This window comes from Oryctolagus cuniculus, chromosome 19, assembly GCF_964237555.1.
Source record: "Oryctolagus cuniculus chromosome 19, mOryCun1.1, whole genome shotgun sequence".
In the NCBI taxonomy this organism is placed as follows: domain Eukaryota; kingdom Metazoa; phylum Chordata; class Mammalia; order Lagomorpha; family Leporidae; genus Oryctolagus; species Oryctolagus cuniculus.
In genome coordinates this window covers 32,423,673-32,446,088 of record NC_091450.1, presented here as the reverse complement: position 1 = coordinate 32,446,088, position 22,416 = coordinate 32,423,673, and the positions used below count along the sequence as shown (strand labels likewise).

General features: G+C 64.1%; 2 protein-coding genes across 3 annotated transcripts; both read left to right on the top strand.

Moving 5' to 3' along the window:
- Nucleotides 1–1,707: 1,707 nt before the first annotated feature.
- GREP1 (glycine rich extracellular protein 1) lies at nt 1,708–11,328 on the top strand. Its single transcript, XM_070063901.1, has 34 exons — nt 1,708–1,717; nt 1,824–1,853; nt 2,254–2,289; nt 3,028–3,081; nt 3,288–3,320; nt 3,769–3,828; nt 3,954–3,986; nt 4,069–4,125; nt 4,422–4,634; nt 5,933–5,962; nt 6,055–6,087; nt 6,320–6,349; nt 6,613–6,639; nt 6,723–6,755; nt 7,049–7,078; nt 7,459–7,491; nt 7,804–7,833; nt 8,165–8,197; nt 8,279–8,332; nt 8,463–8,495; nt 8,574–8,612; nt 8,697–8,729; nt 8,831–8,866; nt 9,052–9,153; nt 9,242–9,286; nt 9,568–9,615; nt 9,779–9,811; nt 10,189–10,251; nt 10,331–10,360; nt 10,431–10,490; nt 10,593–10,697; nt 10,801–10,845; nt 10,930–10,983; nt 11,216–11,328. Exons 1-33 carry the CDS (start codon nt 1,708–1,710, stop codon nt 10,965–10,967), a joined length of 1,569 nt encoding a protein of 522 aa, XP_069920002.1. The 3' UTR covers nt 10,968–10,983; nt 11,216–11,328.
- A 4,131-nt stretch (nt 11,329–15,459) lies between these two features.
- Nucleotides 15,460–22,239, top strand: CLDN9 (claudin 9). 2 transcript variants are annotated; one of them, XM_070063791.1, is made up of 3 exons: nt 15,484–15,493; nt 15,920–16,057; nt 16,592–22,239. In XM_070063791.1, the coding sequence occupies exon 3, from the start codon at nt 20,931–20,933 to the stop codon at nt 21,582–21,584; it is 654 nt and encodes a 217-aa protein (XP_069919892.1). In that variant the 5' UTR covers nt 15,484–15,493; nt 15,920–16,057; nt 16,592–20,930; the 3' UTR covers nt 21,585–22,239. The 2 variants fall into 2 exon arrangements, with proteins under 2 accessions (XP_051692140.2, XP_069919892.1); XM_051836180.2 differs by having other exon boundaries at nt 15,460–15,493; nt 15,920–22,239.
- The last annotated feature ends 177 nt before the right edge of the window (nt 22,240–22,416 follow it).

Below are 22,416 nucleotides of genomic sequence, written 5' to 3'. Positions count from 1 at the left end.
TAGGGCTGGGGCCCTCTGTGGCCAGTCTATTCTGGGGGTCCATCTCCTGTGTGGCCCGAGGCCTGCACAGCTTGACAGCCTAGCTCAGGTCACACAGGGGACTGCTGCCTCTTTCTGGGGCTCTCCTGCCAGCTACGCCCACTTTCTGGCCCTAGCTCCCGCCCCCGCCCTTGCCCTCTCCCCCTCCCTTTCTCTCTCCAGCTGTGTCTGAGCTGTCCCGCCCACCAAGTGCTGGGGGACATCTGAGCCCTCCCGGGTTGGCGCCAGAGCCCAAGTGGCTGACAGGGGTGGAGCCTTGGGGGCCAGGTGGGGAACTGTCCCAGCTGTCAGCGCCCCCGTGATGGATGAGGGGTAGGGCCTGGAGAGCACAGAGCTCTACTCCCACCCCAGGGGGTGGGGGGGACTGGCCCCCCAGGGTGTGCAAACAGAGCCTCTGCACCTCTGCCACTCACAGCTGGGGGCCCCTGGTGAGGGCCCCCACCCAGCGGGGGTGCTTAAAGGCCCAAGTGGATGGGGCCCCTCACTCCACTGGCATCATGGGCTCCTGGGCACTCCCCACAGCTCTCTTCCTCCTCTTCTTGGTCCCTGAGAGGAGCCTGCAAGGGGGTGAGGCCAGCAGCGAGGCTGGGCTCCCAGCAGTCAGATTGGGGCTGGGGTCTGTGTGGAGCGGGGGTCAGAGGGGAGGGTCTGGGCAGTTGGGGCTGGGGTCCGTGTGGAGTGGGGGTCAGACAGGAGGGTCTGGGCAGCTGGGGCTGGGGTCTGTGTGGAGCGGGGGTCAGAGGGGAGGGTCTAGGCAAGCAGCTGGGGCTGGGGTCTGTATGGAGCGGGGGTCAGAGAAGAGGGTCTAGGCAGGCAGCTGGGACTGGGGCTGGGGTCTGTGTGGAGTGGGGGTCAGAGGGGGAGGGTCTAGGCAGCTGGGGCTGGGGTCTGTATGGAGCAGGGGTCAGAGGGGAGGGTCTGGACAGCTAGGACTGGGGCTGGGCTCCACAGAGAGAGGGTTAGGTCTGGTGGGCCCTGGGGGTAACCACCTGGTCCTGTCCCGTTGCTGAGTCAGCCCTTGCTCCCCCAGGGCTGCCCCCATTGCCTCCTGGCCTGGGAAAAGGTAAGCAGCCCGCTTGGGCACTGGGGTGAGCAGAGAGGGGGTCTGGGAGCTCTCTGGGGTAGCCCCCATTTCCCAGCTCCGAGACTCTGGTGTGGGGCCCTTGTCAATGGTCAGCACAGAGCGGGGACAGAGATAATCCCCTGCCTGCGGGGCTCAACCCTGGATGGGGGGCTTTGGGGCCCTGGAGGGGGAGGCATGGAGCTGGGTCCTGGGCGGTGGCAGGTGAGGGAGGAGACCCCCACCCTGGCAGCCTGGGGACAGGACAGGAGGGCAGGAGCCAGCTGAGCTGGGCTGAGACTCAGTGCCACCAAGGGTCTTCCCCTCAGGGCCTAGGGGTGGGAGGAGGCCCCCCCCCCAGACCTGGGGGTTGGGGATCCATGAGAGTCCTGGAAGAGGGAAGCCCAAAGAGTTTCAGGCTGAGAATGGACGGGAGGGGTCCGCACCTCTGAGGAACAGGGTGGGGCGGGCTCTGGCCCCCCAACCCCCAGGGCCACAGCTCAGACGCCTTCTGTCTTCCCCGTCCCTGCTGCTCCACTACCAGTGGGGAAACTGAGGCAGCGGTGATGCTGCCTACTCCTCTCTGACCCTCACATGTGGGAGCCCAAATGGCTACAGGTCAGGTGAAGCTGAGGGGGCCAGGGCTGCTGAGTTCCGCAAACAGGGCTGCAGCGCCCCACCTGCTGGCCCCTGCCCCAGGCTCAGCTCCCCAATCCCCCCACAGGCTACGGCCCCCCCAGTGGCCTGGGAGCAGGTAAGGCTGGGCCCGGGGCAGGGGCAGGGGCAGGGGCAGGGGCAGGGCTGGTCTCCCCAACAAGTGGGACTTGGGGGTCAGAGGAGGCAGGGTATCAGTAGGGAAGTGGGGGGAGAGAGTGAAGGCAGAGCTGACCCCCAACCCTGGCCTGTGTGATCCGGGGCCTGCTAGGCGTCGGCTGAGGAGGGGGCTCACTGCCCTCCTTGGCAGGAGACGAGCCCCACAGCCTGATGCTCAGGACACTGCAGGCCAGGCCAGGGGTTCTAGGGAGACCCTCCGGGAGGGGTCCTGGGTCCCTCACCTGCTCCCCGTGGCTCTCCCAGGAGAGAACACTAACCTCAGAAGCCAGGTGAGCCCCACTCCGGCCCCATGTCTCTCTGTCTCCCCATCTTCCCCCCAGGACTCGGGAACGGAAATGGGCTGGGCGCCCAGCCAGGTGAGAAGCAGAGTCTGGGGGCTCCACAGTCAGGGGTCCATCACTGTCCCCCTCCCAGACCTCAGAGGGGACAGGATTGAGGTGACCGAAGGTGATGTAGGGTGGAGCACCTTCCCAGGGCTGCTTGGCTTCAACCAAGGGAGGGGTCTAAGGGGCTTGTGCCCCACCCCAGGCTGGGACCCCGGCTCCTCTCTCTCCCTGCAGGCCCTCCAGCTCCCAATGGCTACGCGGCAGGTACAGGTGGGGCTGGGAGTGGCTGGGAGCTGGGATTCTAGGGGCCCCCTGAGACCCTCCACTGACTCCTTTCTTTCTCAGGCATTGGAGGGGGTATGAAACCGCATAAGCCAGGTGTGTCTCACCCAGACCCTGTCCCCCACCCCCCAACTCTGGCGGGCTCTGTCTCCCCAGGGCTTGGGAACAGGAACGGGGAGGGAGCAGGGGCTGTCCCAGGTGCTGCAGCCCCACCAGGCAAGATGGGGGAAGAGGGAGGGGACCCCAGGTCTGTGGTTCTGGGGGGGCGAGAGTGGCTCGCGTCACAGGGGCAACACTGGGGACTCGCTGGATTCTGACGGTCCCTGGAGTCTGCTCTGGGGAGGAGAGCACGAGGGCACCCTGACTCACCCCCACCTCAGCACAGGTGGCTCTGGGGCAGGGAGGAGGCCACACCTCCCCCTGCCCTGACTTTGGAGGGGGTGCCTGCCCCATCCCCTTAGACTTCCTCTGCTTCTGTCTCCTCAGGATATGGAAATGGAATGGGAGCGGGAGCCTTCCCAGGGCTGGGGGCCCAGCCAGGTGAGGACACCTGGGGCAGGACCCTAGGGGCTGGGTAGAGTTGGAATCAGGAGGGGAGAGTCGGGTCCTGCAGGGAGGGCAGGGGCTCAGGCCTGGGAGGAGCTGTGGACCCTGAAGCCAGGTGGGTGCAGAGCCCTCCTGCTCCTGCCCCCTCTGCACCCGACACGCCTACCGCACAGTTGACAGTCCTCACCTGTGTCTCCCAGGATTTGGGGGCAGCAACAGCGGCCCCCTGCTGGGTGAGGGTGATGGGCAGGGGCTGAGGGAGGGGTGGGCCAGGAGGGCTCAGGGCCCTCATTCCTAGGGGTGGGGTGGGGTGGGTTTGGGTCAACTCCCCTTCCTCCCTGCCCGGACCTCCCGTCCCCCAGCCCCACCTCTGCTGTAGTTTGTGGTCCCCTCCCAGGGACTGGCCCCTTTGCCAATGGCCTGCTGATGCCACTCCTGTGGCCTGAGATGTGCTCCATGGCCAGGCTCCCTGGGAGGCCTGTGGGGGGCACCACAGCCTGGCCCCCGTACTTTGTCCCCACAGGCCCCATGGCTCAGAATGGTCACGGACCCAGAGGGCGGGAAGGGGTGAGCTGGGCGTGTGCTTGGGTGTCGGGGTTCAGCGGGGCTCCAGGCTGCCTCACCTGGCCCCACACACACCTGGTGGGACCTCCCCTTACTCCTGCGGGCTCTGTCTCCCAGGGTTTGGCAATGGCAATGAGATGGGAGCTGGAGCCTTCCCGGGAGGCCTAGCCCAGCCAGGTGAGAGCATCCCAGGGTCCAGCTGGGGTCTGGGAATGTGGGAGGAGGTGGCAGGAAACCACTCTCTGGGAGACAGGAGCCCCATGGGGTCTGCATCTGGCTCAGCCTCTCTGGCTCTTCCCCAGGCTTGGCAGGGGGCGCGAAGCCTCAGAAACCAGGTGAGCCCCACCTTCTTGCTCCACCCTCGCCTCGGCTCTGCCTGCCCCAAATGCACCCTCACAACCCTGCTTTCCTCTCCAGGATACAGCAATGGAAACGGTCTGGGGGCCCAGCCAGGTGGAGGCGGCCAAGTGAGAGGTTAGGGCCCCGGGCCTCAGCAAACAGGTTCTTAGGGGTTCACTCATTCAACCCTTGTCGCATCTGCTGAGCCTGGCCAGGCTGGGTTCTACAGACACTGTGAGGTTAAGGCCCACCGTGTTCAGCCCGCAGGCTAAGAACCAGAGGGCCAACTGCGGAGCGAGGTCAGGGTCAGGCTGGGGCCGGGTAGGGGGAGCCAGGCACTGGCTGGTGCCAGCTGAACTCCTGCTTCAGTGCCACCGGATCCCTGTGTCCCAAATCCGCCTGCAGCTCAGAGTGGCTTTGACCAACTAAAGAGGGGAGCCCAGGGCTGAGGGCCTCCCACCTGTTGGAAAACCCCAGAAGCCGGGGGGGGTGCTCACCCAGCCTCCATCTGCCCCTACTCTTGCTATCTGCCCGTACTCCCCCAAGTCCCAGGTCTGCCCTTATTCCCTTTGCTGTCTCCCCAGGGTTTGGGAATGGAAATGGACTGGCAGCCAGGACCTTCCCAGGAGCTGGAGCCCAGCCAGGTGAGGCCTTGAAGCTTTGCGAGTGTAAGGAGGTTGCTAATAGGGGCTTAGCTCTGAGACAAGAAGGGGCCAGGCAGACTCCCAGAAGCCCCTCCCCAGGCCTTGGGGAGGATGGAACCCCCAGAAGCCAGGGGACAGCCATGCTCTTGCCTCCCGACTTGGCCTTATTAGAAAGCAAGCAAACAGGCCGGCGCCGCGGCTCACTAGGCTAATCCTCCGCCTAGCGGCGCCGGCACACCGGGTTCTAGTCCCGGTTGGGGCGCCGGATTCTGTCCCGGTTGCCCCTCTTCCAGCCAGCTCTCTGCTGTGGCCAGGGAGTGCAGTGGAGGATGGCCCAGGTGCTTGGGCCCTGCACCCCATGGGAGACCAGGAAAAGCACCTGGCTCCTGGCTCCTGCCATCGGATCAGCGCGGTGCGCCGGCTGCAGCGTGCCGGCTGCGGCGGCCGTTGGAGGGTGAACCAACGGCAAAGGAAGACCTTTCTCTCTGTCTCTCTCTCTCACTGTCCACTCTGCCTGTCAAAAAAATAAAATAAAAAAATAAAAAACATTTAGAAAGCAAGCAAACAAAACGTCCCACGGACCACACTGCTGTGGGTCAGCCAGTGCTGGGAAACACCAGAACTGAACTTGGTGGCCAAGGCCACGCGCTAGAGTGGCCCCGGACTTTCAGGGCAAGAGCAAGTGGCAGCCCAGGAAGAGAGAATTACCTGGGGTCTCCTGACAAACGGATGGGGGTGGGGTGCAGCCAAAAGGATGAGAGAGGGCGTGGGCTGTGAAGGCACTGGGGGGCCAGGGTGCAGGAGCTTGATGGGGGGGGCTCCTCTGTGGCTGATGGGACGGTGACAGCGACTCCCCAGCACCCGGGCAGCTGGAGGAGGCCCTCAGCTTCCAGGGCCCAAGCAGGAGACAGCAGCCCTGTGAGGGTCTGAGAAGCAGCAGCAGAGACGAGAAGGCGGGGATGGGGTGGGTGGAGAAAAGCTAAAAGCAAAATGAAGACAACAAAACCCTTTCAGAAGGAGAAGGAGGCAAGGCCGAAAAGGGAGTGGCCAGCGGAGCCACAGGTGTGGGCATGGCGGGGCCCAGGGAGGCAGTGGCCGGTGGTGTCGTGCACCAGCGGGACTCGGGCGCTCGCAGGCCACCGAGCTTGCGGTGAGAAGGGGCCTGGGACGGCTCCCTGGAGAGAGAGAGGGGCCCACTGCCCTGCCCAGTGTCCCCCTCCCCAGGCCTGCAGCTGGAGGGGCGGCCTCAGGTGGCAGTCCAGAGAGCCAGGGCCTCAGAGCACCTTCTCCCCCAACAGGCCCTGCCGTTCCCAATGGCTATGGAGCAGGTAGGGCGGGGCTGGGGACCTGGAGAGCCCAGAGGCAGGGCCCCAGTAGGTGCCCAAGTAGGTTCCTCACCTGCTCCCTTTCCCTCCACCAGGCTATGTAGGGGTGGCGAAGCCCCAGAAGCCAGGTGAGCCCGACCCAGCCTATGCCTCTGCTCACCAGACCTGAGCTCCCCTACTTGCACTCACAACCCCCGCCCTTTGAAGGCAAAGCCATCTGGGGGTGGGCCACCTCTCCCCACAAGGCCTCAGAGGGGCTCCCAGGATCCCTGGCTTCTGGCTCGGCCCTGTAAGGGGCACCACGGGCCTTTGGCCCCCACCAGGCCTCCAATCCAACAGCTCATCCCTCCCACCCCACAGGACCCCCAACTCAGAATGGCTACGGAGCAGGTATGGGGGGTGGGAGAAGCTGGGGTTCTGAGGCGGCTGTTCCCCACACCCCCTGAGGCTGTGAGCCCGGAGCCCCTCTCCCCGCTCTTCTCCCCGTGTGGAGTGGACCCCTGGGATTCAGGGAGGGGAACAGGAGGCTAGGAGCCTGGCAGTGAGGACAGGGTGGGAAGGGGCCCCTGGGCCTACAGGATTTCCAAGAAGGTGGGCTTCACCTGCACCCCAGCAGGGTCCCAGCCCCGACTAACTTCTTGCTCTCTGTACAGGCCTGGCCCAGGGCGGATTTGGAGCAGGTAGGAGCAGGGTCAGGGAGGGGAGGGGGACCCTGGGCTGGGGGCCCTGTGAGTCGCTCACCTGCTCCCTGTATCGCCCCTAGGCTTTGGAGGGGGCAGGAAACCTCAGAAGCCAGGTAAGTCCCATCTGTTCTCACTCTGGCTGGGTAGCCCTAAAGCTACAAGCAGCGCACACGCCCACCTCTCCTGCCTCTCCAGGATTTGGCCTAGGAGCTGGGGTTTTTCCAGGGGCAGGGCCAGGAGGGCTAGTGGCTGCTGGGGCGGATGGGTGGGGCCGCCCAGGGGTCAGAGTCTGGGTGGGGCCATGAAACCACGCAGCCAGGTGAGTGGAGCGCCCACAGCACCCCCTATCCGCCCCGCGCCTGGGTGCTGCCTCCTCCACACCAGCCTAACAGCTTCATTCCCACAGGCTACGGGAATGGACAGGGAGCCCAGCCAGGTGAGTGCCGCTGGGCCTGGGTCCTGCGGGGTTGTGGGGGTGGGGGCAGAGCACAGAGGCTGGGGTCGGAGGGCTGGCTGGAGCCCATGCCGGCCACGCCCCATCTCCCCAGGTGCAGGAGTGAAGCCAGGCACCACACACCCTCCCCGCCCTGGCCCGTGGCCCTCCTGGCTCTGCCCCTGCTGCCCTTACACCCAGGGCATTAACCAGTCCTGGCAGCCTCAGGAGAGGGACCACAGCTGCGTGGCAGGGAAGGAGAGCCCTCAGGGACTCCAATTGCTCCAGTCATCCTCTCAAAACGGCACGGGCCAGGGAAGGGCAGGGCTGGGGCTCCTTGGAACCCCACCAGCTTCCTCACCCGCTCTCTGCCTCTCTGCCAGGCTATGGAGGGGGCCTGAAGGCCCAGAAGACAGGTGAGCCCCCCCAGCCTGCCCCTCGGTCCCCCAAAACCTGAGCTCCCTCCCCTCATTTATACCCTACCTGGTCAGAGCCTCCAGGGTCTGGAGTCAGGCGGGGACCCAGCCAGGTGAGGGGGTGTGGTGTGGGGTGGGGTGCCCTCTCCCTGTCTCCCTCCAAGGCCTATGTGAGGCAGGCTGAGGGTGGGTCCCCAGAACCCTGGTTCCTGGCTTGGCCCTGAAGCAGGGACCAAAGGCATTCCCCTCACCTCAGCCAGGGTCCCAACCCCTGCTCATCCTCCCCCACTGCTCACCCCTGCCCCCCTACAGGTCCCCCAGCTCAGAACGGCTATGGAGCAGGTACTTTAGGGGTGGGAAAAACTGGGGGCACAGCAGGGAGGGGTGCTGGGGGGATGGTGGGTCCCTGACCCCCCTGCCTGAGGTCCTCTCCGGGTTCCTGGGCTCCTGTCAGACTCAGAGAGGGTCAGGCTGGCACTTGAGTGGGAGTGGCATGAGGCAGAGGGAGGGGCAAGGGAACCCAGCTTCCCACCTCCCCTGACCCACCCCTCCCCCACGGCTCTGTGGTGTTCACTGGCTGTGGGCCAGGGGGGGCCAGTGAGGTGGGTGGGGGTGGCCAGAAGCCAGGGTCAGGAGAAGCATGGGCCATCACCTGCTCCCGGTCTCTCTGCAGGCATCGGAGAAGGCGGAAAACCTCCCAAGCCAGGTCTGCCCTTTCTTTCCACCCCAGAAACCGCCTGCTGCCCCTCCCCCTCCCCCTCCCAACCCAGCCTTCCCCCCTCCCCAGGGTACCCAAATGGACTGGGAGTTGGAGCCTTCCCAGGAGAGGGAGCCCAGCCAGGTGAGGGAGCAGGGGCATGCCAGGGATTCTGGGAAGATGGGGAGAGGCGAAGGGGGTCCGGGCAGCGGAGCAGTCCTGAGGAGGGGCAGGGTGGCCCTGCTGCCCCTCAGCCACTGTCTGTCTCTCCCAGGCCTGGGCGGGGCCAGGAAACCTCCAAAGCCAGGTGAGTCCATCTGGGTCCCTCTTCCTGCGCCTGATGTCCCCTCCCGCCCCTGGCCTCACAGCCTGCTCTCCCTCCCAGGACACCTGCTGCCCGGGAATGGGCTGGGGCTCCCACCAGGTGAGTGCAGCAAGGGCTCAGCCTGGGGAGTAGGGCCTTCTCTCCTGGGCAGGCCAGGCTGAACTGGCCTCTGTCTCTCCCCAGGCCTGGGAGCAAGCGTGAAACCTCCAAAGGCAGGCAAGTGAGAGCCCGGCTGCCCTGCCCCTCCTCCTGCCTGCCCTTCCGGAACACCCCCCTCCCCCACGCACCACGGCTCTCACCTGTGCTTTCCTCTCCAGGGCACCGCAATGGCAACGGGCTGCTGGCTCAGCCAGGTGAGGCCACGGCCAGGCACAGGCCCGCAGGAAGGAGCGATGGCTGTGAGGTGGAGGGGCGGGTGGTGGGCGAGCAGGGGCCCCATGCTGTGGGGGCACCTTCCCCCAGCCCTTGGGAGCTGGGCCTTCTCCAGCTTGGAGTCACCGTGGGCTGAGGGGCTGCAGACTCACCCCTGCACCCTTAGGTCCCTGCAGGCCTCCCACGCCAGGGGTCCCTGCGGATCAAGCAGGAGGCTGGCGCCTGAAGCCCCAGCCCCCATCCCCCGCACAGAATGGCGAGTTCCCAGGTCAGCATAGTCCCCACATGCTCCACGCTCGGGAAGGGCAGGGGCCTGTCCTGAGGAGAGGCCCTGAGTCCCTGCTCTGCCTCCCCAGCACCCACCCAGGCCATCCAGTGGGGACCGAAGGCTCACAAAGCAGGTGTGAGTCTGTCCTTCCCCAAGCCCCACAGCCCAGCAGGACAGCCCCTGTGCCATGGCCCATGAGGGTCGCTCCACCATTACCCTTATTCCCCCACACACCGTGCCCCGCCCCCGCTGCTGCCTCAGCTGTTCCGGTTCCCTAAGGCCAGGAAGTCCCTCCCGGAGTCTACCCATGGTCTCTCTTGCAGTCTCCTGAGCTCCCTCCTGGTTGTGGGTAGGGAGTCCCTTAGGCCACCCTTAGCCCCAGGGAGCCCTCCCTCACCCCCACCTTCCTCCCAGGATACCAACCTGTTCGTGGTTACGGTTACAGACCAAGAACAGAACTGGGTGAGCAGGCCCTCGGCTGCGGTCCCTCCCCTCCCCGCACTCCCTTCCTCTCCCCCCTCCTCTGTTCCACCCCCCCCACCCCGCCCTTCTCCAGGAAGGGGGCAGCAGAGCAGACTCTGTTCCCGACCCTGGCTCTGACCTACGGTTTCCTCCCCTCCCCCAGGCTTTGGTGGTGGCCTCAAGCTGCAGACAGTCGGTGAGCCCCCCGCCCCCCCCCCACTGTCCCCCAGCCCTCCCTGGAGGCAGAGCCCTCCTCAGTTCCTGCCGCTCCCTCCTGCCCGCCCCCCCCCCCCCCCCGCACGTCCTGACTGTGCTCTGGGCTGCACGGTAGTGGAAGCGGGTGTGGTGGTCTCAGGTGAGGGCAGAGCGCTGGACTGAAGCCAGGTGGGAAGGGAAGAGCGGTGGAGGAAGGCTTCCAGGGGCCGCACCGCGGGGCGGTGAGGGGAGACAGCTGGACGCAGTGCCAGGCCGTCTGGAGGTGACCGCTGAGTTCTGTGTCCGGGAGCTGGTCACCTGGCGTCCCCGTGCCACCCGCCCTCCTCATCCCCGTCCCCTCCAATCTCTGTCCTGCAGGTTTTGGTTACAGGAATGGCATTCTGGGAGCTGGACTCTTCCCCGAGGCCCGGCCGCAGCCAGGTGCCTGGGGGCTGGGGTGGGGACAGAGCGCTGGGCCGCGGGTGCGGGGAGCTGCCCCTCATGTCCTTTCCTCCTCCAGGGTTCCCGGACACCGACGGCTTTGGGAACGGTGAGTCCGAGCCGCAGCTGGTGAGGGAAGGGACAGGGGCCTGGGCAGAAGTGACGGGGGTCTCTCCTAGGGTACGGCGAGGAGGCCCCTGTGTACTCCGAAGTGGCAGCAGTAGCCCCTGGAGGAGAGGGTGAGAAATGGACACCGGGAGGGCCAAGGGGCAGGCAGAGTGGGCGGGCACTCTGGCGTCCTGCTCCGGGCCGGAGTACCCACCGCAGCTCTTCTCCAGCAGCTGAGGCCGGAGCCCTTCTCGACTCTCCCTGGCCTGCCGCCCAGCCCTGGAAGAGCAGCCGCCTGAAGCCAGGATATGCCTACGCAGGGCTCAGGAGCCGGCCCGGTACTGCAGGGGCGGCCCTTGGGCTGAGGGACCCAGATGGGGAGGGGAGGGGAGGGCCCGTATGTACGGCAGCCAGGGCTGCTCAGTCCTATACGCTTCCCAGGGCTCTACGGGCAGCTGAAGCCGGAGCTGGGCCCTGGGCCGCTGGGTGAGTGGCAGTCTCCCGTGCCAGGGCGGGGGGCTAGGGGGGCATTAGTCCCCCAGTGACCCTGTTTTGTCTGCCTGTGCCTAGGGGCCCCTGACATGAAGACAGGCAGCCGTGGCCAGTGAGGAAGCGATTATGGAGGTGAGAGGGAGGAGGGGGCCCAGCACCTGCTACCGGCGGGGCCATCAGCTGTCTCTCCTCCCGCTGCACTAGGGGGTGCCCCCAGCCCTGGGGAGGGACAACAGGCTCCCGGTTACCTGCAGGGGACCGCTGAGCAACCTCCAAGGCAAGAGGAGGAAGAGGTGCAGGGCAGGGCAGCGGGATCTGCGCGGGGGCCCTGCCTCTCCCCAGTCCTTGCCCTCCTTCTCCCCAGGCCCCTGACCTCCAGTCTCCGTGTCACAGCTGGCCAGAGGCCCAGGGAGTCCAGAGCCGGGCCTGGGGCTCCCCCGGCGAGAAGTATCAATAAAGGCGATGTGTTTCCCTGTCTGTCTCTGTGTGTCACCCTGACGGGGTGGGGGGCAGTGTGGGCCGCAGTCACCACCCAGAACCTCTCACTCACTCATTCAACAAGTGCCGATGCGGTGTGTGCCAGGAACCAAGCTCCTGATGGCAGAGACCCTCAGGACTAAACAGACCCCGCAGCGCCCTAGCAGGGCGGGAGCCATGCCCGAGTCAGAGGCCCTGTGCCGGGAGCACTTCATTACTTGTGTTTTGATTGGTAATCAGCTTATTAAGGTTGTTAGACAAAAAACCTCTTCCTCCTTAAGCCTTTACTATGGTTTTCCAGGTGCCATTAAATTGGCTGAGAATTTGGATATTAATCTCGTTTTTTTATTTTTATTTTTATTTTTCAAAGTTAGTGAGAGAGAGAGAGAGAAAGGTCTTCCTTCCGTTGGTTCACCCCCCCAAATGGCCGCCACGGCCAGTTCGCTGTGCTGATCCGAAGCCAGGAGCCAGATGCCTCTCCTGGTTTCCCATGCGGGTGCAGGGCCCAAGGACCTGGGCCATCCTCCACTGCCTTCCCGGGCCACAGCAGAGAGCTGGACTGGAAGAGGAGCAACTGGGACTAGAACCCAGGGTGCCGGCGCTGCAGGCAGAGGATTAGCCTAGTGAGCCGTGGCACCGGCCAGGACATTAATCTCATTTTTACTTAAACTCTTTTTTAATTAATTATGAGGCAGAGACAGAGTGTTCCATGCACTGGTTCACTCCCCCAGTGCCTGCAATGACCAGGACCAACCCAGGCCGAAGCCAGGAGCCTGGCACTCAGCCCAGGTCTCCACAGGGGTGGCAGGAAGTCACCAGCCTTAGCCGTCACTGCTGCATTGACAGCAAGCTGGAGCCAGGAGAAAGAGCTGGGATTGGGACCCAGGAGTCCTTTCTGCTAGGCCTGCCCTACCTTCTTTTTATTTTTTTATTATTCAAAAGGTAGATGGGGGCGGGGGGGGTGATATCTTCCATTCTCTGGTTCACTTCCCAAATGCCCCCAACACCTAGTGCCGGCCTGGGTGGAAGCCAGGAGCTCCCCTGGGTCTCCCGTGTGGGTGGCAGGGACCCCAGCACGAGAGCCATCACCTGCTGCCTCCCTGGGGTGCTCTAGCAGGAAGCTGGATCGGAAGTCGAGGTGGGGGCTCCATCCTAGGCACTGATACAGGACGCAGGCAACCCAAGAAGGGGCTTCATCCACTGTACCGTAATACCTGCCCCCCATTCTCTGATTAACACTCAGTCAGATTATGGACCTCATAGCTCAACTTTCCCCTAAATCCTTAGAATGACTTACAAACCTGATTGAATTCCCCCAGACATCTTAAACAATCACAAACGGAACACACTTGGTTCTCCCGGTCCTCTGACGGGGCAAGGGCACAAAGCCCACAACCGACATCCTCCTGATCTTGGAGACGAATGAATTGGACTTCACTACACCACACGTGAGAGCTCTTACAGACACTTTTAAGAGCCACTTGCGGCGCAGTGGGTGAAGCCACCACCGCCAACGCTCGCATCAGTATGGTCGCTGGTTCCTGTCCCAGCTGCTCCACTTCTGATCCAGCTCAGTGCTAATGGCCTGGGGGAAAGCAGCAGAAGACGGCCCAGGTGCTTGGAGCCCTGCCTCCCACGTGGGAGGCCTGGATGAAGCTTCTGGGTCTTGGCTTTTTTTTTTTTTTTTTGAAAGATAGAGTTACAGAAAGAGGTAGAGACAGAAAGAGAGGTCTTCCATCTGCTATTCACTCCCCAGATGGCCGCAACAGCCAGAGCTGTGCTGATCCAAAGCCAGGAGCTTCTTCTGGGTCTCCCACTTGGGTGCAGGGGCCCAAAGACTTGGCCATCTTCCACTGCTTTCCTAGGCCATAGCAGAGAGCTGGATCGGAAGTGGAGCAGCCGAGACTCAAACCAGTGCCCATGTGGGATGCCTGCACTGAAGGCCAGGGCTTTAACCTGCTGCACCACAGTGCCAGTCCCAGGTCCTGGCTTTCAAGCTGACTCAGCTCTGGCCATTGTGGACACTTGGGGAGTGAACCAGTGGATGGAAGAACTCACTCTCTAACTCTGACTTTCAAATAAATAAGCAAACCTTAAAAAAAAAAAAAAAAAAAAAAAAGTCGGTTGCTAATCCTGTGTCCTAGGGCGGCTGGGAGCTTCCTCTCTCCTCTCCTGGTCGCCGCTTGACTTCAGGAAGCAAGCCCCTGTCCCAGGCAGGCTGCAGAATGGAAGACCCGCAGTTCTGAGCTCTGAGTCTGGCCGGCCCTGGGCTGGTCTCCCGGAGCCCCTAGGATCTGAGCTGACGGTTTCCAAAGCCTTGTCTTCTTGCAGCCTGGCAAGTTTTTGTTTTGTTTCCTGTTTAAAGATTTATAATTTGAAACGCAGAGTGAAAGAGAGGGAGAGAACAGATCTTCCATCTTCAAAAGCCTGCATGTGTGGGTGGCCCATGTGGGTGGCAGGGTCCGAGCTCTAGGGCCATACTCTGCTGCCTTCCCCACGCACAGCAGCAGGAAGCTGACGTGGCAGCAGAGGAGCCAGGACAAAGCGGGGCTCGGGTCTGGGATGTCAGGGCGTACCCCGCTGCACAACACGCAGCTCACCTGATGGCCTGATGCAGCTCACCGGGTTCAGGGGTGGACAAACCCTCCGTACAGCACGGCAAGGCCCCCAGTAGGCCAACGTTTGGGCATTCTTGGAATTCCAGCCGGATTTCCCTTGCTCTTCCACGGAACTCGTGGTTCTCCTTAAATGCTGACGTGGTCTTGTGCGTGGAATAAGCCACATCCCACGGTCTCCCTCTACTGGGGAACAGCTTAGGGCCTCCGGGCAGAATCTCTCGGCCAGGACTGGGGCGCAGCCCTTTGCCCCTAGAAACGTCGCTCTGGGGTTGTTCGAACTGTCCCGACTTTGCACAAATCGGCTATCTTCTCCCTTCTTCCTGAGCTACCTGATTCTCACGCACCCGGCGTTTACCGTCGGTTCTTAGGAATGCTGTGTAGACGGTGCCACCAAACCCTGCTTCTGAATCGCGATATCCGCTTTCCTCTAAGACCCCTGAACGGACCTCTGCCTGGACCTTAACCCGCCCTTCGGGGGCAGCTCTCGGAGTCACCAGGGATAAAGCGACAGACAGAGCCAGGTCGCGGCGGCGCTGACAGAGCGGCACCACGGACTCTCCGGCCACGCGGGGGCGCCCCCTGCGCGCGCGGCGCTGGCTCAGGGAGGGGGCGTGGCGTGGCCCCGCGGGACACGGTGATTGGCTGGGACCGGGCGAGGGCGGGAAGAAGCCTTTGACAGTGAACGCTGACGGCTGAGTGGCCGCCCAGGGTAGCTCGTGCCGGCGGGCGGGAGAGAAGCTCAGGCAGCAAGCGCACTGACCTCTGATTGGCTGGCGCGCGGCGGCGGGCGCCTCCTATTGGCTGGGCCGCTCGGAGGGCGGTGCGTGGCTGCCCCTGGGGGCACTCGGCGGCGGTGGCGGACTGCGCGCGCCGGGCCCCGGGGCGGCAGCGACGGCCAAGCTGGCGGTGCGGCTGCCCCGCTCCCGCTCGCACCCGCGGCTCGCCCGCGCCCACTCGCGGCTGGGCCGGGCTCGCCCGTCGCTGCGGTTGACCCCGCCGCCCACGCCGTCGCTACCGCATCCACCGCTGCCCGGCCTTCCGCCGGGCCTGAGTCCCGCACCGCCACCGCCCTCGGCGCTCGCCCTGGCCGAGCTGCCGCCGCTGCCTGCGCTGCCGCTGCGGCCGGAGCCGCTGGCGCCCTGGGGCCCCGGCCCCCACCTGACGCTGCCGGAGCTGCCGCCTGAAGCCTGCGCGCCCGCGCCGCCCGCCGCCGCGCTGGCCCTGCAGGACCTCCCGCGCCTGCCCGCGCCCGCGCCGCCGCCCGCGCACCTGCCGCTGCCGCCGCTGCCCGAGGCCGCCGTCGCCGCCACCCCGGGGCCCGTGGGCGCCCGCGGCCGCCCGCCCCTGGTCGGCGAGTTGCCCCCGCAGCCGCTGCCGCCGCTGCCAGCGCGGCCCTCGCCGTTCAACCTGCTGGCTCCGCCCGTGCCCCGCGACCCCTGGTCGCTGCCCGCCTTCCCCCCTCCCCTGCCGCCGTCGCCGCCGCCCCCGCCGCCCTTCTTCCTGTCGCCACCCTGCTGATCGCGCGGCCCAGGCGGGGCAGCGGACCGGTGAGTGGATCTGTCCGCGCGCGGGCTCAGGAGGCGTGGTTCCGCGCCTGTCTGGGAAAGGGAGACAAAGCGTCAGGTGTGGGGGCGAAAGCAGCAAGCCTGAAGATGACCGCTGACCGCTTGACCGCTGGGCGGGACGCCTGCCCCCATCTTCCAAGTCTTATCTTAGTTCAGACTTTCAGCTGACACGGACACCTGTGTCCTGCGGGCTAGGCCCCCGGGGAGAGCAGTGGGGATGTCGGGCAGTCAGTGCTGGGCCTGGACAGTCGATACTGGGGGGTGGGGGTGGCGGGGGCGTCCCCAGCTGACAAGATTCCCACACAGTCCTGAGCGGAAACTCCTGCCCTTGTCCCTCCCCCTGCCCCCACCCTGCCCCGTCCGGTTTCTGTGCCGTGAACATCACTCATAGAGTTCTTTGTTTCTTAGGTGGCCTGGGCTCAGGTGACCTGGCGGGCGTCCTGTCTCAATGGGCTCTTCTGCAGCAGCTCAGGAGTGGCCCCGGGCAGCTAACCGTGACCTTGTGGGACCTCTGAGAGCCTGCCAGCCACCGGCAAAAGGGCCAGGGTTGGTTTCCTGGGACTGTGGTAGCGGATGACGAACGGGGTGGCCTAAGACAGCAAAAATGTCTCACGGCTCCAGGGGCCAGGAGGCTCCAGGGGCAGGGCCTTGCTTTCCCCAGAGACCAGGGGCAAGTTCTTCTCTCCCTGCCCCACCTCTGGTGGCTCCAGGCCTGCCTTGGCTTGTGGCCTCATCATCACTCGAACTTCTCTGTCTCTCATCTGCCTGTTTTTCTCCTATAAGCACACCTGTCACTGGGTGTAGGCCCCACCCTAAGTCCAGGATAGATCTTATCGTGAGATCTTTGTGTCTGCAAAGACTCTAATGAGATAAGGCTACATTCCTGGGGTCCTGACCTTACAGCTTGGTTGTGTCTTTCGGGGGCCAGCATCCGGTCCATCCAGGCAGTGTCTCTGGGGCTGGCCCACCTCCCCAGCTGTCTTCCCAGACCTGTGTCCTTGCACAGGCAGGCAGTATGACCCTGATAACACACCCCCCGGGCTGGCAAGAGACGGAATGTGGTCTTTCCCTCCCGCTCAGATGGGCCTGCCGCTCCCTGCCCGCCTCTGCGCTGTGTCCACACTCAACTAAGAAGCCAGGAGTGGCCAGCAAGCTCCAGGGCTGTGCTCTCAGAAGCCCTAGCCGTGGGCCCATCCCCAAAGCTTGGCAGCCCAACCGGTGCTGGCTGACAATAAAGTGTTCCCCAAGGAACGGCGTCTGTCCGGGTCTGCGAATGAAACTCAACGGAATCCTCCTGTCCTAGGTCACGCCTACAGCAACCTCAGGTGTGTGTGGCCCTCACCCAGAAGAGGGCCAGTGGCCACCCTGGAGGTGGGCAGGCCCTCCGGTCTTCACAGCAGGAGGCACCCAAGGCTCAGGCGGCGGTGGGGACTCCCTGGGGATCCAGCCTGCTGCCTGCTGCGCCTAGGACCCGGATGCAGTGAGGGGGAACTTCCCTTCTGATCAGATTCGGACTCAGTTCTCTTGGGGAACCCGGCAGAGCTTAGAGTAAGGAGGGGGTGGCTGTGCAAGAGTGTCTCCCCCCACCCAGCCAGGCTGTGCAAGAGTGTCTCCCCCCACCCAGCCTGCTGGGCAGAGGCAGCTGGAGCCTTGCTTAACCTGCTGTGGAGCCAGCCTTACATTCGGGCTCTGGGGTGGCCTCAGGCTCGCCCTCTTTCCTGTGGTTGGAGGTGGTCAAGTCCCTCCCCCAGGCCCAAGTGTGGCCCCCTGGTCTGGGAACCCAGGCAGTGAACCAGCTGCGGCGATACAGACCTCCAGGTGCCGCCCGCCCCTGGGGCTTCTCCACCTGCGGGACAGGCCCTCGGGCTCCCGCAGGGCACTGGGTGAGCTGCCCTGGGGGTTCTCGGAGCACCAGGCCAGCCCCCTCCCATCTCCCTTCCTAGAGGAGCAGGTTAACCCCCTTCCATCCTCCCAAAGCTGAGCCCCAGGCTCTGCTGCCTCGGTCCTCCCCAGGGAAAGGGACCATGTCCGGTGGCGTCACCCCACGAGGGGCTGGTGGAGGGCGAGGCCCCAGCCTCCCCTGGGCATCCCAGTTGGGAGGACCCCTACCCCCAAGACTTCCTCCTAGGGAGAGTGCTGAGTGGGGACGCCCGGCAGCAGGTTTAAGTGCCATTGAGATGGTAATGGCGCCAAGGGGTGTCACCTCCATATCAATGGAGTTCCGGAGGCTTCACGATCCCTCCCCCCAAATCAGGCCCCAGCTTTAACCCTTCAGTTCCCAGGATCCAGCTCAATGCAGTGGGAGCAGGGGCCTCACACCGGAAGGCTGAGGATCCCAGGACACTCCCGCCCCCCACCCCTCACCCCGGCAGCACCTCCCCTGGTGCTCTGACTCCCCGGGCCTTGGGAAGGGCTTTCTCGTCTGGTCTCAGACAACAGGAGTGTGGACTCGGGGTGGGCGGCAGCTGAGTGGCCTGGGCCACCGTGAGGGCTGGATCACGGGGTGAGGTGCCCAGCTACTGGACGGCAGTGTGGCCTCTCCCGCCTTGCCTGAGTGCAGGGGTGCAGGGCCACTGTAGAACTCGCGGTTTGCAAGCTGATGGCCCTGGAAGTCCAGCTGGGGATGCCGCAGGCCCCGATGTGTGACCCCCTCCCCTTCGTGCTGAGGGTCCAGGCAGCGGGCTGACCCGCTGTCCTCAACACGCAAGCTGCGAGTGCCACGGACACACTGGGCTGCGTGGCTCACCCAAGGCCCCAGGTGGGATGAGGGCTTTTCCTGGGGCTGCTGAGTGTGGTGGGGTCGGTGGGCCCTCCCAGAGACCTGAGCTGCCCAAACCTGTGCAGCCGGATTCCTGGGGGAGCTTCTATTTGCCCTTCTGGTTGGCCATATCCCCCACCCGCCCTGTGAAATCCAAGCCCCCAGGGGCTGGGCCAGCTGGACTGGTCCGCCCCCAAGCCTCCCCTGCCCTCACCGGACTGACGACCCACCACCACCCTCCCACCTCTGTGGGGCCTCCATTCAGCCTCTGCTATGGGAGGAGCCCCTTCCTGCCAGGAAGCGCTGGGGGGGGACCCTAACTTGAGGCTCCCTTGCCCACCAGATGACTGGTGCTGGCCTCTGTCTCTCTGCTGTGTGTGGGGGTGCCCTCAAGCTTTTTAGGGTCTCAGACCTCTTGGAAAATCTGATGAAAGCAGAAATCTTCCAAAACCCGCTACAGCCTGCGCCCAGAGCCACCGTTCGCATCCCAGGCCCCTGAACTTAGAGCCCTTCAGGAGGCCTTGCCCGGCCCTCAGGAGCTCTTGGCTCCAGGAGGCGCTCGCTCGAGGGGGTTCACAGACCACCTGGAACGAGGCACACGCATTTGTGGGCGTGGCTTCTGAAGTTTCTCAAATGGCCCTTTAAATATATATATATAATATATATTATACATATATATATACACACACACACTCATTCATTTGAAAGGCAGCACAGAGAGAGAGGGAGAGACAGAGATCTTCCATCTGCTGGAAGATCCCCCAGTGCCTGCCTCAGCCAGGGCTGGGTCAGGCTGGAGCCAGGAGCCAGGAGCTCTACCCGTGTCTCCCACTTGGGTAGCAGAAGCCACCGTTCACTGCCTTGCCAGGAACACTAGCAGGGAGCTGGACCAGAAGTGAAGTAGCTGGGGGGCCGGCACTGTGCCTCAACGGGTTGAGCCGCCATCTGCAATCCTATGTAAAACACTGGTTCAAGTCCCAGCTGCTCCACTTCCAATCAAGCTCCCTGCTAATGCACCTGGGAAGGCAGTAGAAGATGGCCCCAGTACTTGGACCCCTGCACCCATGTGGGAGACCTAGATGGAGTTCCAGGCTCCTGGCTTCTGCCTGGCCCAATGCCAGCCATTGCGGCCATTTGGGAAGTAAACTAGAGGTGGGAAGATTCTCTCTCTCTCTCAACTCTGGCTTTCAAATAGAATACATCTTTAAAAAAAAAAAAAAGAAAGAAAGAAAGAAAATACCTGGGGCTCAAACCAGAACTCTGATTATGGGATTCCAGTTTCAAAAGCTGCAGTTTAACCTGCTGTGCCACAATGCTGGCCTGTCCCAAGTGGGTTTTTGACCCAAGGAAGTTAGAGACCTTGATCATCTGTGATCTATCCCCACTAGGATCAGGAACTGAAGTTTGATCTGGTCTGTGTGACTCCCGGCCACCCTCCATGAGAGGGCTGTCTGTGGCCTGGAAGGCAGGGGGCCCACCTCCTCTGGGTGGTGTCTTGGCTGGGGAGGCCAGAGCAGCTAGCGGGAGCTGGGTCTGAGCTGCACCCTGCGTGGGGGGGGGGGCGGTGTAGCCTCCCTCCCCTGCTGCCTCATCCTGCAGACCCCAGGGTGCCCCTCCCCCCTCCACAATGGGCTCTTTCTCTCCCGGTCTGTGCAGACTGTCAGCCACTGCACTCAGCCCCCCAGTGTCAGCAGCGGAGGTAGGGAGGGCACACCTGAGTAGGGGGAGGGGGCGGGTTTCTAGGCCGTCGTCAGGGTGATGCCACCTGAGCTGGGCGCCAGGCACCTGTTGCTAGGGGAACTGTGTGGGCCGGGCCCTCCCCTGGGAGCTTCGAGGGCACTGGGCTGAGACTGGAGATGGATCGGATTCCGGAGTTCCCAGCGTGGGGGCCTGGGGCGGGGGTGTGCGATACTGGGGCACATTTGCATCACGAAACCAGGCAGCGGGGAGCAACGTGGCAGGGGCGGGAGGTCAGGGAGGAGGGCAGAACCTGTGCCCACTCCTCTGTTCCGAGCTCACCACCTTTTTGCCCCCTGCCACCGAGTCCTTGTTCCTCAGCTTCTCCTGGGTCTTTCCAATTCCTTGGCCCCTGGGTTCCCACAGGCAGGGGAGTTCTTCCTCCACTGTCCCCTCGGGGTCACGGTCTCCCCCACCCCCATCACACTCCCTGCCCACGCACTCCAGCCCCCGCCTCCCAGTGGCTCAGGTTTCCCGACTGGCGGCCTCCCAGCCTCACCGGGCTCCTCCCCTGCCTGAGCCTTAAAACCCCGCCTGCAGTGGGAGTCGGCAGAGTCCCCGGTGGCACCCGCAGAGCCTGCGCCACCACATAAGAACCGGCGCCTGGCAAGAAAGAACGGCTCTTCCCATCCCCGAAAGCTCGGCCTGGACCTGGCTGCTGGGCACCGGATGGACAACAGCCCCCGGTGGGGACGCAAACCACACTGCTGAGCAGGACGGTGAGACCGGCTTGTGTCCAGCGAGGGTCACACCCCCCCGGGAGAAGCGCCTTCCTGACAGGCTGCAGATGGGAGTGAGCTCCTGACCTGAAGGCGCCAGCGGGGTCCCGCTTCCTGCTGGGTCCTGAGGCTCCCACCCTGCCCCTCCGACCCACTCTGAGCCAAGGAGGCCGCCGAGGGCCGAGGACACGTAACTGAGGGGTGGATGGCGTCCGCTGGCCTGGAGCTCTTGGGCATGACCCTGGCCGTACTGGGCTGGCTGGGGACCCTGGTGTCCTGCGCCCTGCCGCTCTGGAAAGTGACCGCCTTCATCGGCAACAGCATCGTGGTGGCCCAGGTGGTGTGGGAAGGGCTGTGGATGTCCTGTGTGGTGCAGAGCACTGGCCAGATGCAGTGCAAGGTGTACGACTCGCTGCTGGCGCTGCCCCAGGACCTGCAGGCCGCCCGCGCCCTCTGCGTCGTCGCCCTCCTGCTGGCCCTGCTCGGCCTGCTGGTGGCCATCACCGGTGCCCAGTGCACCACGTGCGTGGAGGATGAGGGTGCCAAGGCCCGCATCGTGCTCACGGCGGGGGTCATCCTCCTCCTGGCGGGCATCCTGGTGCTCATCCCCGTCTGCTGGACAGCTCACGCCGTCATCCAGGACTTCTACAACCCGCTGGTGGCCGAGGCCCTCAAACGAGAGCTGGGGGCCTCCCTCTACCTGGGCTGGGCAGCGGCGGCTCTGCTTATGCTGGGTGGGGGGCTCCTCTGCTGCACCTGCCCCCCGCCCCAGCTGGAGCGGCCCCGTGGCCCTCGGCTGGGCTACTCCATTCCGTCCCGCTCGGGTGCTTCGGGGCTGGACAAGAGGGACTACGTGTGAGGCGGAGGCTGACCGCATCCCTGATCCATACCTTGCCTGCCACCACCGTTGGCCACACGCTCCCAACTCCCAGAAGCTCAAGCTGGACTCTGCCTCCAGTGGGCCCTCCCCAGTGGTGGGAGACCCACTCTTCATTCTGCTGGGTACCCTGGCCCAGCACTGGCTCTCGCAGTAACCACTTCCTCCTGCTGTCCAGGACACAGGCTGGCCCTCCCCTGCCCAGGCCCCTTGGATTCTAAAACAAGGAGCAGACTGTGTCCTCCTTGCCCTGCACCTGTCCATTCTGGCCTGGCCACCACCTGCAGGCAAGGCCCAGCCTCCCTCCTCCTCCCCAGGGAAGCCCTGCACACACCTCACCCTCCACCACCACGAAAGCATTTGCAGGTGGTGGCCTTTCTGGCACAGTGGGTTCAGCTGCTGCGTCCCATTTGGGAGTTCCTTGGGTTTAAGTCCCTGCCCCTGCTCTCCTGATCCAACTTCCTGCCAAGGTGCACCCCGGGAGACAGCAGGTGGTGGCCAAGTACTTGGGTCCCTGGGAGACCTGGATGTTGTTCCAGGCTCCTGGCTTTGGCCTGACCCAGCCCTGGTCGTGGTGGGTATTTGGGGAGTGGGTCTCTCTGTGACACTGCCTTTCCAATAAATCAATCTTAAAGCATTTGCAACTGGCCTTCCTCTGATCTGTGTACCCCAGCCGGGCAGGGACATCTGGTGGCCTTCCCTGGTGGCTGCCAGGTTGGGTCCTGCCCAGATGGGGACTCCGGCCATGGCACCTGAGCCGAGAAGCATGGGGCAAAGCATGGTGTGTGACGTGTACACACCTCCTCCCTGGCCC

What these genes read in the sequence shown, in the direction of transcription:
- GREP1 (XM_070063901.1), top strand. An exon ending in CAGACCAAGAACAGAACTGG is followed by an intron (nt 9,616 to 9,778) that starts GTGAGCAGGCCC and finishes CCCCTCCCCCAG; the next exon opens with GCTTTGGTGGTGGCCTCAAG. An exon ending in GCTGGGCCCTGGGCCGCTGG is followed by an intron (nt 10,846 to 10,929) that starts GTGAGTGGCAGT and finishes GCCTGTGCCTAG; the next exon opens with GGGCCCCTGACATGAAGACA.
- CLDN9 (XM_051836180.2), top strand. Translation starts at nt 20,931, where the DNA reads ATGGCGTCCGCTGGCCTGGAGCTCTTGGGCATGACCCTGGCCGTACTG.